We start from the raw sequence: 17,898 nt of genomic DNA, 5'->3' as shown, positions 1-17,898 counted from the left end.
TAAGAGGTCAGATTTTCAACACAGCTTGGCACATTAGCCATGAAAATCTGTACCTAGAAAAGACAACTCAGAAGGAGAGACTGAAAGATTAAAGTATGTTGGGAAGGAACAGGTGAAGGAAGCTCAAACTGGATTTTATCAAGCTCCCCTGTATTACTATTTGCTACACATGCTTGTCACAACACGTGGTACACTTCATCCAGAGCACTCAATGCCCCAGTAATAACTATGTGGGTGAAACCAGACAACCACTATGCTTGCTGATGAACTCACAGAAAAATGATAAAAGGCAAAAACATCACATCACCCGTGGGGGGAACACTTTTCACAAAGCGATCACTTTATATCTGACCTCTCACTACACATCACCAAAGGAAACCTGAGAAACACCTTCAAAAGATGAGCCTGGAAGCTTAAATTCAGAACTTTTCTAGATACTAAAGATCATGGACTGAATAGAGATACTGAATTTATGGCTTATTACAACAACATATATGCATTTAAATCCTCTCCACACCAGCTTCTCCCCCCCATCCTCAATGACTAGTGAGGTATTAATGAACCACTTTACCTTGAATAGTTCCTTAAAATGTGTGTTAATTATTTATGATGAACAATCTGTTCCACATTGTATTTAGCTGTGACATTCTGAATATATTACCCAGACTTCAAAAAAAGCTCTGTGTAATCTCGAAAGCTTGTCTCTTTCATCAACAGAAGTTGGTCCAGTACAAGATATTACTTCACCCACCTTGTTTACTATTAAATCAGATGCTAATAAATGCCTGTCACAAAGCATATGATGCAGTACGAGGCAAAATATACATATTTTTTCATTTCTATTGTGGTCCTAGAAGATACCTTTAAGCAGCTTTATAATGACCATCTACAAAATATTGATTGTAAGTCAGCTACATTAACAAACATCTGAACAAGGTTTTAAAACAAAGCAAAAAAAAAAAAAGCAGCTCAAAACCCTCTTAGCCCCTTCAAGAAAAGCACCCAACAACTTCAAGAAAAGCCTATGTAAACAGACAGACTTAGTAACCTGCCCTGAATGCCTCAAACCTAGTTTCTGTTGGACCAAAGGAGAAAACAAACTTCACGGGTGAGGTCCCAATCCCAAGAATAACTTGCATCTACCCTCCCGCCCCCACGAGCCAACTAGGCAGTGCCCCCGGTTTGTTAGCATCAGTAGAAGGTCTTCTAAAACTATTGCATGTCACCACTGAGTTCTGTGATAAAGGCCCTCTGGATCCCAGCCTTCCCAAAGAAGTCAAATAGATATTACTGATAGACTGAAACATGACTCTGCTCTCATTCCTGTTGCTTCTCCTCCTTGAACTACAGCAAAGTCTTCATAGAGGTAATCATAAAGAATCCCTGTCTGCTCAGAATTCTCTCTGAACAGACAGAGGGTCATACCTACCTTCCTCATATCTTTGAAGGGACACAGAGTCAGCAGAATTACTCAGCAGTATAGGTGGTCAGACAGTGGATTTTATTTCCATTGGATAATATTTATTATTTACTTTTCAGCAAAAAAATATATGAACCTGAAATTTTGCAGCTGAAAACTTCAATTCAGAAATGCTGCTGCTTATGCCACATGTGATTTGTAGTTTGAGTGTCTCATGCTCCCATTTCTCCTTTGATCAGACTACATTTCCCATGATGCAACATGCTAGCGCCCTTTGATGACCTGCAGATTGTCCTATCTTACTCTCTCTCTTTTCACTGTAGATTAGATCATCACAAGAGCCTTTTATGGAAGACAATTTAGCACAGAACTCCTCAAACAATTTATACTATGTTTTAATGTGTTTTTTGTTAATTGAAGATTAACTGGCACTTTCTAATTCACTTTTAATTATAACCCTAGAGAATAAAGCAAAATAAAAATTAACAATTTGGCCTCACCTCAACCGTTGCCCACCCCGCTTCAAAGCTTGAAACAGCCCTTGTCAAGAAGAGCTCTTGTTGCAATAGTTTCATGGGTCCTTGGCCTATGTGATCTCAGGCACTTTCCTTACATATCTAACCCCAACACCAGTCAAAACAGACTTATACAATATTTGAATTGATAGGCTATCAACTTTAAAAAGGTGATATCATCACCATTTACCAGTGTATTTTTATCTGATTGGTCAATAGCACGCAATTTCCATGTAGGGAGGATACTTGATCCTGTGGGATCTACTCGGGGTGGGGGTCTATACCACCTAGTAACAGCACTGTTTAATGTCACTCACATGAAATGTGAGCCACAGTTCCAGAATTCCTAAAGTTTGAAAGTACTTTACCTTTCCTCCATCTTTTGGCACATAAATACATTTTGAATGCATTGCTGTAATGTCATGGAGATTAGAGAATTCACTGCATCTTGTCACTGAGATCATTTTAAAATAATAATCATGACTATTTTATTTGTGAAACTGTCAGGCTCCCTTTCCTCCTTTGGTTGAACAAAATGAGGCTCTACATTGTATTAGGAGTGGCAGAGCTGCACAATGACTTAATGAGAACTCCCTCACACACTGCATGCTTTGCCTTGCATTGCCTGACTTACAGGAAGTGAGGTTAGCACAGGGGAACCAGGAGTGGGCAAAATGTTTTGCACATAAGACAGAAGTGGAGATGCTGACTTTTCCCCTGGTTACATGAAAAATTAGGGAAACATACTTTTCCTTTGTGTATTTTTGCTGATTTTATTCACCATTAGTGAAAAAGAAATGTTCACATCCCAACATAAGCACGTGATCCCAGTGGATACATCAAGTTTTGCGCAAGTTCAAGTTTGCTCTAGTCATTGGACTTGAAGCTGGACTTAATTCAGGAAAATCCTATGGCTTTTGTTAGGTAGGAGGTCAGACTAGATAATGACAATGGTCCCTTCAGGAATCTATGAAGTTTCCATGTGATTTGGGCTCAAATGGTATTTGAACATAGGTCAGACATTAAATAAGGATAACTGGGTCACATTTGGTCCTCCTGGTCACTACTCACAAAAGGCCCAGGTCTGAAGGTCATACTTAGTCAAAACTCCCATTGCAGCACTTGCTTACTTCAGTGCTTAAATTAACAGCAGTCACACCTCACAGTAGTTAATAGCTGTATCTGAGCTAAGTTTTTGACTCATTACTAGGTAGGTCTGCCTGCTTTTCTGCAAAACGATCATGCAGAAGGTTAACCAGCTTAAAGCCAATACCACACACAATCCATGGCAGCAGCAGGTTCCTTTCCAATGTACGTGGAGAGAAATAAAAGCAGCAGCAGTCTTGTCAGAAGGAGCTGTATACAGTTATGACTAGCTACTTATCTATGTTCAAAATTGCAGGGATCTAGTTTTATTAAACCTCAATGTAATGATTGATTTCTATTTTTGCAGGAAAAGGAGAGCTGTTTAAAACTATGATTTCTGCTCAGAGGTGCATATATTTGAGGATTGCTGGGAAGAATGCAGTGTGTTTTCATAAATAATCTGAGTGTATTTTTGGAGTCTTTTAAAAGAAAATGTTGCTACTCCAGTGACTGATATGCTTGGGCAATATCAAGGCAATTGTCTGATGGGACTTCAGACAACATAAAGCTCTGGGGTCAGATCCTGCAAGTGTGAGCACAAGAGTTGTAGGAGAAGACCTCTGAGGTTTATGGGAGCTTTGTAGGCTCCTAGACTTCCAACTACTTAAAGACTTTTAGCCATATCAAGTTTTCCGGTCTTCAAAAGTGTAGATAGTTAGTTGCAGTCTGTTTATTTACAGAACCTCCTGTGACTTCTCTCACAATAAGCAGCAGTAATAGGATTAGCACTGTCCTTGTTGAACCGACTACTGCAAGTGAGGCAAAATCATGCCTCAGGTTATCTCCTCTGGTATCTGAATGTCAAAATATTGGTGGGGAAAACACTTAAGAGGGGAGCAAAGAGAAACTGTGTGGGCACATTGGAACAAATAAATTGACGTTAATGGGCCAGATCCTAAGCTGATGTAAATCAGCATTATACTGTTAATGTCAATGGAGCTACATCAATTTGTTCTCACTGAGAATCTAGCACTTAATTCTTTCCATAGCTTGGAACACCCCTGAAAAAGATCGTTTAGAAAGCCTTGAACTAAACTGAATGTGATTTTATGGTATCTTATTTATGTATTCAGTTCGTAGAAAAAGGAAAAAGAATGGGCCTCAATAAGTGAAAACAACACATTTATTTGTAAACATGATTTGATAGTGTGAAATAGTTTGCAGCAATAAACAAAACTCAGTTTAGTACTAGATCATCCATTTTATCTGAAGCTCACTTCAAACCATTGTTTCTCTCAGTAAACTGGCTGATCCTCTTGAATTAAAAATGCATTACATGGTAATGCTTAGCAACCCTTTCTCCAGATCCTAGTTCTATCCCTAGGGTCTCCCTGTTCATTTAGCTCTCAATGCACACTTATTTCTATATTTATTTAGGAAGTCACTAGTCCAGAATCTCCTTATGCCTTTAACACATGAGCAGAGTGTTAGGTCTGGTGCCAGGAATGCAATACAAAAAAAAAATGATTAGGAGAAGATCTGAAAAGAGAGAACACAACAAAACACACAAAACAAGCAAGCAAATGAACCAAAAACACAGAGCTTCAAAAACGAGCAACCGCAATGTGCATTTCAACTTGGTTACGTAATAATGTTTTTTGTTCCCAGAAGGTAATATACAGTTGTGAAGTTCAAATGTAATACAGAGGATGTTGTTTGTTAAAGTGGAAACAAAGTGACAGGCTAGTTATAATGCCAGACGTGTTTCTGATACATCGGGAAAAATATGGATATTATTTGCCGAATATCAGTTTCAGTTAATTTTATTTTGTTCTAGGAATAAAATGGCATTACCTCACTCCACTGATGCACACAACAAAGTTTAGAACCTTCCCATGCAGAGTTTTCTTTAGCTGTGAATTATATGCTTAGATATTGAGGCATGGCATTTCTTCTGTGGCTGAAGAACTGCCAAATTGGTTTGTATAGAAGAAGTAGCTTTTATTTAATCTCTTGCTTGGTATTTATTATGGGCCAGATTCTTTCACCCTTATTCATAACAGTAATACCTTACTCCTTAATGCACTGAATTTGACCAAGGCTGGTAGAATCTGGCTCTGTTTTAACTATAGACATAGGCCTGAGCCAAAAATTTGGATTCAGATCTAAATTTCCCTCCTAGTAAAATGGAATTGAGGTCATGGCCATTAAAGAGATATGTAGCAATCCCTAGCACACAGAGCCACACTCAAACTTCCTCCAAACATGGTGTTCAGCTATGTGGTTCTGGTTTGGCTCCATGTCCAATTAAAAATACAGAGAGCCTCACCAAATAAAATCACAAAAGACTAGTACCATTCATTCATGTTTTGACTCTCAACTGGGTTTGGAAAATGCTTTTTTACGTAACTGGAAAAATGCAACAGTTGAGGTTTATTTCTGCTACACACTCCGAGATTGCCATAACAATACTATGTAATGTAAAGCAAATATTTACACAACTGAACATGGGAATAGAAGTCAGTTTTACAATAGGCACTTCAACGATGTTTTAAATTAGAGATTAACAAAGAGCTCATGCACTCAGAATTCTGTTTAAAATCAATCACAGGGGACATCAATTTGCTCACAACTTTGATTTCATGCTAAACTGTTTTAAGAAGTAGCTTATGTGCAAATGGAGATCACAGCATGCAAGTGTTTCAAAGATCTGCTTCTTTTCACAGGGGACAAACATTTGGGCAATTATCATGATTAAGATAAGAATTACATTCCCCAGATAAAAATATAGGAAATGATTCGCCACATAGGATTCTGTAATCAGAACATTTACCCCCCCAAAAACATGTCTTTCATGCAGTAAATACCAGATTGCTTTAGTTGATATGTCAGTGTTAGATTTATTCCAAACACAAGGAAGAAAATTAAGAATTAAATGATGTCTCCTCCTTTGAATTTCCTTAGGAGACATGAAGGGATCCAAGAGAAGAACAAGCAACATAAACTCAGCATGACAGATTAGAGTTAAAGCTCTTCACTTGACTTCATGCTGAACAATTGCGCCAGTCCCGAGAAGTTCCTCGATGGCTTTGTCCTCATACCCCAGTGCACCCTTCAGTACCTCCACAGTGTGCTGTCCAACAAGAGGTGGAGGCTTGGGCTTTGATGCATTGAATTCACTGTATCTGACAGCTGGGCCTGTAAAAGAATGGACATAGGGAGAAATTATCTGAATGACTGATAACACGTGCTAGCATTTAATGCTATGTTGGACTATTTTGTGTTGCTTTATGTGATGGTTATCCAACAAATATTTGAAAAAAAGCTTACCTTTTAAAAATACATCTGTGTTTATCGAACAAATTCCACATTGAAAGGACACACCCATAATCCAGTTGTCTGTCATTCACATGAATGCAACATTAATTCACTAAGTGCTGAGTCCAATTGTCCATGACTGAACTCAAAGAGAGTTTTCCACTGATTTTAATGGGAGTTGGGAGAGGCTCCAAAACACTTGCACCTGAAGTGTCACCATTCTAAGGTAACTGGATGACTTCGGAAGTTAGCAATGGTATACGAGAGCCTTTCACTTCTACTCTCGATTCACTCATTTCTCTGATGATTGGTTGGTGGCCACTGTGAAGTGAAATGTGCTCTCAATTTTGTTCCTCATGGACAAATGCCCAAATAACAACTGGCACACTTATTGGCAGTCTCAGCACAGAGGCCAACACTGAAAGGGCATGGAGAACAAATGACACTCTCCCTCTGAGGCCTAAATTGAGGTGTATTTGCAGGGAAACATACAATGGCACTTCTAGCACTGTATCTACTCTATGGAGAAATGAAGGATGATAAATTTCCAGACCGGCCAATCCAAAACTTTTCTTCACTACCAAATTCAACAATGATTTTTGGGATGATTTCCCAAAGGACATCCTCTATTCACAATCATATCCTGTATTATATCACCGTAACAGCTGACAAGCTGCATCGTTCACAGTTACTTCTCTGTTATTCTGCATGTAATACTAATGCCTCCGTTTAGATATGTAAAGAAAATCACATAGCAATTTATCACCCCAAACTCGGTCCTTGTGACTTCATCCTGAAAGGAACATTTGGATGAGAAAGAGGAAAGACAGAGTGAAACTTATTTATGAAAACTATTCAAAAACAATAAGTAGACACTATTTTTCTGATGAGTTTCCCCTTACTTTTTTTGAACAGAAAGAACTCATTCTTAGATGCAATGAGTGTGAAATCTTAAGGAAGTGTGAGGGATAGGAAATTGGCATGAGGACACCTTTCCGCCAACTCTTAGAGCCGGCTGGGGTCTAAACCAGCCCCAGTATAAGGTATAGCAGTTACAGGGCTGCTCTAACTTGTGCTAAATGAAGAGTTGCCTAAGCACTGCTCCACTCATCCGAGCTTGCCAGAGTGTGACATGCTCCAGTCCTGTCATCCTTCACTCCCAACAAGCCCCATTCCTGCCTCTGCACTATTCCAACATGCCCCTACACAGTGAAGGATGGAGTCAGGGCCATCCTCCTCCATGGCCCTGATTACACACTGTAATCAACTCAGCTATAACGCTTCTTTTTAATAAGCTCAACAGATTGAGTGCTTTAAATATCTCATTGTAAGGCATTTTCTCCAAATCATTTTTGTGGCTCTTTTCTGCCCCCTTCCAAAATATCAACATACTTTTTAAAATGTGGACAGCAGAACTGTATGCTGAATTCTAGTATTGGTCTCACTAATACTGTATACAGAGGTAAAAATCAACTCCCTACTCTTACTCATTACTTCCCTATTTATACACCCAAGGTTTTTGTCACAGCATCATACTAGAAGCTCATGTTGAGTTGTTGTACCCACTATAACCCCAAATACTTTTCAGAGTCACTGTTTTCCAGGATACAGTCACCCATTCATAGCGGGTCGCCTGCGTTCCTTCTTTCTAGACGTATGATATTGCATTTGGTTGTATTAAAAGGCATTTTGTTTGAATGGACCCAATTTACCACACTTTATGACTGGCCTGTGTTCATCATTATTTAACACTCTCCAATCATTGTGTCATCCACAAATGTCGTCAGCAATTATTTTATATTTACTTCCAGAGTATTGATAAAAACATTGAATTGCATCATGTATAGTACTGATTCCTGCGGAACCCCACTAGAAACATCCACATTCGGTGATGATTCCCCATTGAAAACTAATTTTTGAGATCTGTTGGTTAGCCAGTTCTTAATCCATTTAATGTGCATTTTATTGATACTGCATAGTGCTAATTTTTAATCAGACATCTTACATTATATTACGTCTATGCCACTACTTTTATTAACCAAACTTGTAATCTCACTGAAGAATAATATCTATGTTTGACAAGACCTAATTTCCATAAAACCGTGTTGACTGGCATTAATTATATTCCTTTAATGTTTATCAATTTTATCCTGTATCAGCTTTTCCATTATTTAACCCAGGATTGATGTCAGACTAACAGGAATGCAGTTATATGGTTCGTCCTGCTTGCCTTTTTAAATAGCTGGCATAACTTTATCACTATTCTGGTCTTCTGGAATTTCCCAGTATTCCAAGATTTATTAAAAACTAACATCAGCAGGCCAGACATCTCCTTAGCCAACACTTTTAGAATTCCTGAGTGCAAATTTTTTGCGTCAACTGATTCAAAAATGTTTATTCATGGTAGATGTCATTTAACTTCTCCTCAGTTATTAATGGACTGGAAAATACTTCATCGTCCTCTTGTGAAAATAATATATCATCCTGCTTCTGTCCAAATTTAGAGTAGAAATATTTATTGAATACTTCTGCCTTTTCTGCCTCCTTATTTTACCAGCTTCATCTGGTAATCAGCCTATACAGTTGTTAGGATTTTTTTTGTTCCTAATATACTTCTATAATATTCCTTCTTGTTGTCCTAACCCTGATAGCCATGAATTTTTCCTGAAGTCTTTAGCTTCCCTTATCATTTTTTACACTTCATTACTTCTAGTATATATTGATTGTTATCTGATTCCTCTTTTCTCCATTTGTTATGGCAGCTAATTGCTGCCTTCGCTTCTCCACCAGATCAGGATGAACTTTAACCCACCGTTATCCTCTTTCTTGACTGTAATTGTGGCTTTTTGGCCATCTAATACAGTTGTCTGAAAGAACTTCCAATTTTAATTCACATTTTTCTTTCTGGATTTTTCTTTCAAGTCCATTTTGTTCATCAATTTCCTCATCTTTGGGAGAGTAGCCCTTTGGAAGCACCAATCATATATATTATTGGATGGGACTATCCTCTGTTTGCCTATATTAAATGTAAAATTACAGTCCAGTGATTAATTCATATTTAGCCACCATAATGAAGTCTAAAATAGAATTGCCTCATGCTTTTGTATTAGAAAATGATCATCATAATTTTTAGAAAATCTTATGCTGGCTCAAACTCTAAACCGGCCTTATGGCATGTCGAAAGACTATTCACAAGCAATCATGATGATTTAAATGTCAAAATGTGGAATAGGAATGCCTATTTAGGTTACACATTGCAAAACTAGGCTCTTAATTATGATAAACTGCAACAGGTGAAAGATATTTTACGGAAGAGAAGAGTGATTGTATGTGTGGGCATGAAAGATAACCAGAGAGAACCCAAAGTGATATTAATCTAATGTGCTTGATCAGAGAGAAGAGTATATTGCATACCAATGTCTGTTTTTAATTTCTTACAGGTTCCAGATGTTAGCCAAATGATCGATCCTTAAATAAGTCTTTGAGTTTCAGTAACTACATAATTGTTTGCATGCAAGTATACCCTTCTCCAAATCCATCCCTAAGGCCTTTCTAGCCCCCACATAAATCACGCATTTTTCCCTTCCATTTTATCTACTCTCATCCATAAACACAGCAAATACAAAATGTTCTGATAAGTATAGCAAGAATAACTACTTAAGATTCTAAGTACAGTTCTCCTCTGAAAAGTGATTGTAAAAATGACATTGGGGTTCCATATTTATTGTCTTTCCAGGACTTCCAGTAGGACATTTTGTACAGTGTGTTTTTGGATCAGAGTGGATTAAAAAAAGGGAGAAAAAATGTAACATTTATTCACTGACTTCAGGGCAAATGTACTCAGTTGACAAGTTGCTAGACTTTTATCCTATCTTCCAGCTTGCAAATTCAACTTGGAGCTGAAAGTCAAGCAGAGTTCTTTCCTTCCTGTGCATCATCACGAGTAATAAAGGTTCTACACACAAATCTTTGCTGTCAGTGACACCTGTTCAAAACCCAAAGCCAGCAGTGGGTGTGCAGAGATGTTGCCGAGTGGCCCTAAAATACGAACATAATAAACTGTCCAATGGAATTTATTGAAGAAGGAATACCATCCGTCTCTGTTCGGTAGGGATAACACAAGTGGCAAGCAGCACTGATCAGGAATTTTCCAAAGAAACTATTTTTAAACAGAACATGCCAATTCATCAAACCTGAAATGTTTCAAGGAAACGTTTCAATTTCGGCAAATGTTCAGTGTAAGACAGGCAAAGATTCCAACAGAACTTTTCCTACCGCACAGTTTCTGTCAGAAACCTGCCTAGTTTCCTAGAGTTTGCCTGGTGCGCTGTTGAAGAACCTGGAGATTCCAGGGTCCGCAGCTCTGGAGAATACCTGCTAGGTGGCCTGTCTTAGGCTGGGGAACCCAAGGCTTATAGGTTCCCATTGCAGAGCCGGAAGCCTAGATGCCTTGGCTCTAGCAGGGGTTTGCACGACATACCAAAGATCCTGAAAGCACTGAGAATCCAAGCCAGAGAGAGGAGTCAGGGCTACCTGGGGTCTTCACAGAAGTCAGGGCAGCTGATTGATTTTCTTTTGAAATGATGCAAACCAAAACTGTTTGATTTTTCTTAAATGAAGCTATTTGGATATTGGAAATTTTTTTAATGAGCATCATCAGCATGGAAGCATGTCCTCTGGACTGGTGGCCAAAGCATAAAGGGGCATATGAATGTTTAGCATATGTGGCATGTAAACGCCGGCTACAAAACCTTGGAACACCGGCTACAAAAGTGCCGTGTGAATGTCTGTTCTCACTTTCAGGTGACATTGTAAACAAGAAGCAGGAAAATTTTGATATTGGAAATTTCAAAATGGATAGTTTGATTCTGAAACAAAACAAAACCTTCTTTTAAATGTCAGAATTTCTCACAGATAGAAAATTCCAAATTTTGACCAGCAATTATTATAAATAGCAAAAAATTATTTTTGTCGCAGTTCTGATTCTGAATAAACATGGAGAAACATAGGAAGATGCTAGTTTTACATTGCATTTTACATAGCAGAAATGCCTTATGATTGCAAATTTCTTTATGAACAAAAATCTGAAAACACTCATAGGACTTAACATAGTTAATTGTCTTCTGTTTGCACTTTGGTTTTTTGGCTGTGTAAATACTGATGATATTTTAAACCTGTGGTAGTCTGCATTGACATCAGTGGGCTTTGTATAAGAACCATAAAGAAAGAAAAGAAAATGGGTACTGACTAGGGCTGTCAATTAATCGCAGTTAATTCATGCAATTAACTCAAAAAAATGAACCGCAATTAAAAAAATTAATCACGATTAATTGCACTCAGAACAATAGAATACCAACTGAAATTTATTAAATATTTTTGGATTTTTTTTATATTTTCGATTTTGATTTCAATTACAACACAGAATACAAAGTGCACAGTGCTCACTTTATATTATTATTTTTTATTACAAATATATGTACTATAAAAATGATAAACAAAAGAAATAGTATTTTTCAGTTCACCTGATACAAGTACTGAAGTGCAATCTCTTATTGTGAAAGTGCAATTTACAAATGCAGATTTTTTTTTGGTTACATGACTGCACTCAAAAACAAAACAGTGTAAAACTTTAGCGCCTACAAGTCCACTCAGTCCTACTTCTTATTCTGCCAATCACTAAGAAAAATAAGTTTATTTACATTGACAGGTGATACTGCTGCCTGCGTCTTATTCACAATGTCACCTGAAAGTGAGAACAGACATTCGCGTGGCACTCTTGTAGCCGGAGTTGCAAGGTTTTGTAGCTGGTGTGTACATGCCACATATGCTAAATATTCATATGACCCTTCATGCTTCAGCCACCAGTCCAAAGGACATGCTTCCATGCTGATGATGCTCATTAAAAAAATAATGCATCAATAACATTTGTGACTGTACTCCTTGGGGGGAGAACTGTATGTATCCTACTCTGTTTTACTCACATTCTGCCACATATTTCATGTTATAGCAGTCTTGGATGATGACATGTTTGTTTTAAGAACACTTTCATAACAGATTTGACAAAACGCAAAGAAGGAACCAATGTGAGATTTCTAAAAACAGCTACAGCACTCGACCCAAGGTGAGGTACAAGGTGTGGAGCATGCTTTTAGAAGTCTTAAAAAAGCAACACTCTGATGCAGAAACTACAGAACCCAACCCCCCAAAAAAGAAAATCAATCTTCTGCTGGTGGCATTTGACTCAGATGATGAAAAGGAACATGCGTCAGTCCGCACTGCTTTGGACTGTTATCAAGCAGAACCCATTATCAGCATGGAAGCACGTCCTCTGGAATAGTATTTGAAGCATGAAAGAATATATGAATCATTAGTTCATCTGGCACATAAATATCTTGCAATGCCAGCTGCAACAGTGGCATGCAAATGTCTGTTCTTACTTCCAGGTGACATTGTAAACAAGAAGCAGGCAGCATGATCTCCCAGAAATTGTAACCAACCTTGTTTGTCTGAGTGATTGGCTGACCAAGAAGTAGGACTGAGTGGACTTATAGGCTCTAAAGTTTTACATTGTTTTATTTTTGAACACAGGTTTCTTTGTACATAATTCTACAATTGTAAGTTCAATTTTCGTGATAAAGAGATTGCACTACATGATAAAGAGATTGTATGAGGTGAATTGAAAAATAGATTTTTTTCTTTTTTACAGTGCAAATATTTGTAATAAAAGATAAATATAAAGTGAGCACTGTACACTTTGTAATTCAGTGTTCTAACTGAAATTAATACATCTGAAAATGTAGTAAACATCAAAAAATATTTAAACTAAATGGTACTGTATTGTTATTTAACCGCACGATTAATCATGCAATTTTTTAAATCGCTTGACAGCCCTAGTACTGACATTAAATAATATTCTTGTTTTTATTATTATTTCTATAATGCCAAGTGGCCACAGTCATGTAACATGCTAGGCACTGTAGAAACAGAGAACACACAGACAGTAATCACTTTGATGACAAAGGAGCTTAAAGGGATTCCTTAATCCCAGACACAGTCTAGTTATCATACTACAAGATTTTTACGAAAACAGTAGTCTTTGGTGCAAAAAAATGCCCCATTTCTGAGCTATTCTTAAAAGTGGCCGCATGCCTGATTTCAAGATATTATATAAATGCATTTATTTTACCTAAAAACAGACAAATTATACACTTAAAAGTTTCATGTGATTCTGCAGATTAGTCTAAACTAATTCAGGAAAACTGACACCAAATCAGAAATTCTAAAGCCAAGCCAGATATAAGCAACTCTAAATTGTAACATATACCAAGTTATAGCATTTTTAAAGATAAAAGGGAGGTTGTTGCATCTAATTTGTAAACAGGGACTTCTATTCTCTTTTGCTGTGCAGTCAAATTGTAATCTAAGAATTTGTAGAAATCAAATGTACAGTATATAGAAAACTAATATAGCTCAGTATCTTCTATAGAAAGTTACATGACATACTAGCACTACACAGAAAATAACACACTAATCACAAAATATATGCATTCCTTGATCATTTATTATTTGGTATATTGTTAGACATATGGCATTTCATTTTTATATAGTTCTAAATTTAGCTACATCCATTCACAGGGGCTACCTATGATCCATCATTAATGATCCCATGTACTTTCCTCATGTAAAATTCCACTTTACTTCAGTGTCAATTAAGAGTGGGTAAAGGCTGCAGAATTAGGCCTTAGCAATCCTAGACTCCTAGTGGACATCATTCCCAACTCTTCAAAGAACCCGATTCCAGAAATCAGCCAGTCAAATAATATACAAATGTTAATTAAACAATCTCACCTCTGAGGTAATGATTACTACCCCTTGAGACACAAAGAGGTGAATTGCCTTGATCAAGGTTATACAGTTTCCATGGGTGGTGTGTTAGTGGTTTGCTGTGCCATGCAGTAGTATGGATACTGGACTGAGGTCCAAAAGGGAGCTGCAGGTAGAATACAGGAATCCTGACTCCAAGCCCCTGGCTCTAATCACTCCACTCCACCTCAATGGATTAGTGTTGTATAATAAATGGGAAAGACCACGTGAAGAAAATAGTGAAGTAAAAAACAGTTGCTTAGACATGACTTTTTTTTCCTTTTAAATTAGGATTTAGGTGCCACATTTTTCAGTCTCAAGTAAACACAAACTAATCATTTATTCTACTACATCTGAAATTCTACACTACAATGGCTTTATTTTGACTTCTTTGACACATTGCTAAGATATACACTGCAGAAACTGCTTAATCTTCAAGGCTTAATAATGCAACAATTAGTCAAGCTTTATATCAGTTAAAATGATGATAGCTACAATACTAAGCTGTCTCACCATCCTCCCCAGTACTTGAACTCAACATCACCATAATAAATTCTATTTATTTGACGCCTATCTGCCGTAGAATTCCAGGCGCCAAACAAAGCAATAAAGTTAAGACACATCAGACACATTAAAACATAAGATAAAACCATTGAAACATCATCATGCCATAGAAAGGGCCTCAGAGAATTAAAATTAAGTGTCTAGTCAAAAAAGAGGTTAAATATGTGGCACTAATTGGAATTTGTCATAGGGCATTTCTGAGATGAAGGACTGCAGAAGCAAAGATAAGAGCTGTCCAAGTCATAGTTTGAGCACCAAATGCTCCAATTACCTGTATTAGTGCAAGCAACAAGAGATAAAACTCTTCGCCATTCTGAGTTGGTACACTATACAGGCTGCTGGAAGCTCAGTAAGATAATTCTGACTCAATTTATTATAGATATTAGAAGTTAAAGTTAACCCCTTAAACTGAAATCCCTTCAGAGATGCAGAGCAAAGTAGGCGGTAGCTAATAAACAGAATCACCTTCGCTTCTTCCCAAGAACTATGCTGTAGCATTTTGCACCAGGCTCAGACACTGTATCAGAGTTTTTCTGCAGCCCGAGTTACAGCATATTGAAGCAGCCCAACCTCAGCTGCACAAAAGCAGTGTGCCACAACAACAGACCACATGCAAGAACTGTACAATAGCCAGCATAATGAATATTCAGCCCAGGTATGGGCTACAGTCTGACAATATTTTTGAAGATGATAAAAATCAGCCTTGACTGCATTCGAGGTGACCAGAAAGCAAGTGTGAAAAATTGGGACGGGGGTTGGGAGTAATAGGCGCCTATGTAAGACAAAGTTTCGAATATTGGGACTGTCCCTATTCTGGTCACCCTAACTACATTTCAGTATCTAACATCTGCCCATGATCATGATACTATATATAACTGCTTTTGTTTAATATTGATGACCCAAACCTGACAGAAATATAAGAGAACAAAAGCCAAAATAGGCTTGAGGAACACTACCCAAAATTCCATGACAGGCCTATAACACCATGACACTACACAGGAAAGCAGGCCTCTTCTGCAGAATCACCGTAATCTGAGGTTTTAGAACCTTGCACTAAGACAAATAACTTCACAACTCAACAAATAACTCATGTTGGAAGGTGGGTCCCACTAACTTCAACCCAGGACGTAAGAGGAGTCAGAGTGTCTTTGAAACAAAGCAAATCAGTGCCTGGGACAGCCAAGGTCAGGAAAATGTTTAGGTTGAGGTTTGTGATTATTTGTTATTATTTAACTGAAGAATAAGGACAAATGCAAGAGATGGCCAGATGTAGTGCACCAGGCCTTCTATTTGGCCCACCAACCTGTTCCATCCTACTCCCTGCTAAGGGTTCTGCTATAAGGATGGTCCCATTACCCAGCTCTGGTTCATCCTGGGCTCCAGCCCCTGCACTCTCTGCTGGTCCCAGCTCCACCATCCCCAAGTTGACCCATCTCTGAGTGCTTTCCCCCAGCCCCCACCCAGGCTGGCACCTACTGGCTCGGAGGAAGCTCTGCAGCCAGGCTGAGAAAAGGGCTGTGAATTTGGATAAACAGACTTTACCTGTACATAGGGGAGCACAGGGGCCAGAGCACAGGGGCCAGAGCCACCAGGAGCCCGGAAGTGAGGCCACTCTTACAATGGCACCCCCGGCAGGGAGCAGGAAGGAACAGCTGACACCCAGCAGGTCAAACAGAAGGCACTCACTGAAGGCCTCACTTACCAGGTGGTCCCTTTCTCTCCCTGGGCTCTGATTGCAGAGTGTTCTCTGACCTGGCAGGTGCTGGCCTGGGTAAGGGTGGGGTGCTAAGATGTGAGTCAGAGCATGATGACGATGCAGCTGGAACTGGGCAGCAGAGCACAGGAGCTGGAGTTGCCAGTAGCCTGGGGCAGAGCCAAAACTGAGTAGTGGGGCCATCCTTGCTCAGAGTTGGAGCCAAGTAGCAGGGTTGTCCTTACAGCAGACTCCAGCTGACAGCAGGAGCCGGGTACAGGCAGGAGGGGCAGGAACAGGATGGACTCTGTGGGGAATGACCCCTTGCTGCCATAGGTCTCTCCCAGTTCCCCCACTGCTCCCCTCTTCCTCCCATCTTTCCCCCTCAAGCAGTACTAAGGAGGCTCCTGTCTCCCGCAGCTACTCCCCTCCCTTTCACCACTTTTGGGACTGAAAATCCTGATTACCCAAATGAGAATGGGGGGACATACTGCTCATTCAGATAATGAGGATTTTCAATTAATTGGAATTTGGATAAACAGACTTTACTGTACATAGCATGATGGTAAACAGAAGGAAAATAAACTGAAGTGCATCCCCAAACATGTCCCTGATTGGACTAGCTTGCTGTTCAAAAATCAGCCAATCATACATTGTCAATCTCTGCTAGCTAGGTGAAGAATTGGTGTGCCTTCACTAGAGAGCAAGCACCTGGGCAGCCTTCTGGCCCTGTAAGATTTGGACATTGCCTTATCTGTGCCCCCCAGAAAATGAAATTGAATACCACTGAGCTAGAGTAACAAGATCTGCAGAAGAATCTACCAACTGCAACAGTTTCCTCATTACTCTGCTTGCACACAGAGTGAGCACAGCATTTAAGACACTGACAAGGTCAGTTTCAGCTCTGTATCCACAACAAAAGCCCAGTAAAAAGTGTCATGTATCTATATATAATTTCTGTCCACACGTCCCTCAACTTCACACTTAACCTTGACCAAACAAATTATAAACTTATAAACAAAGCAGCTTTTCCAAAACAACAATCTTGCAGGATGAAACACTTTTCAGTAAATGAATCCGAGTCATGCTTGCACCAGAAATTAAAATCCTCAAGGTTAAGGACCCATAGGAAGTCCAATATCACAACTGGAATGAATTCATCAAACTGTTAAAAAAAATTCCTAAATCCTATGTAATGGTCTCAAGACAAAGAATTTCTGAAATTTTGGTTTAACATTTTATGTAAATGACAGGCTTCAGTGGGCCTCAGAAACACTGACCACTTTTGGAAATGTAATGCCTTTCGTGTCCCTGTATCAAGAATTTTGGTATGAGATGGGTCAAAGGACTAATTTCATATTGGATGCTAAATTGGAGCCCTCCACCCTAAGTTTTGTTCCTAGATATATTCCTGATCCATGGAGGTTACCTGGTAACAA

General features: G+C 38.7%; 1 protein-coding gene across 3 annotated transcripts in view; it reads right to left on the bottom strand.

Annotated features, from left to right (window-relative positions):
• Positions 1-4,189: 4,189 nt before the first annotated feature.
• Positions 4,190-17,898, bottom strand: part of SUGCT (succinyl-CoA:glutarate-CoA transferase) — a 489,378-nt gene continuing 475,669 nt past the window's right edge. For all 3 annotated transcript variants that reach the window (XM_032793445.2, XM_032793446.2, XM_032793447.2), the window contains one exon: positions 4,190-6,219. In XM_032793445.2, coding sequence (XP_032649336.1) covers positions 6,056-6,219 — 164 coding nt within the window. In that variant the 3' untranslated portion in view covers positions 4,190-6,055. The remainder of the gene's footprint in view (positions 6,220-17,898) is intronic.

This window comes from Chelonoidis abingdonii, chromosome 2 (genome assembly GCF_003597395.2).
Source record: "Chelonoidis abingdonii isolate Lonesome George chromosome 2, CheloAbing_2.0, whole genome shotgun sequence".
In the NCBI taxonomy this organism is placed as follows: domain Eukaryota; kingdom Metazoa; phylum Chordata; order Testudines; family Testudinidae; genus Chelonoidis; species Chelonoidis abingdonii.
This window is presented reverse-complemented; position numbering and strand designations above follow the sequence as displayed.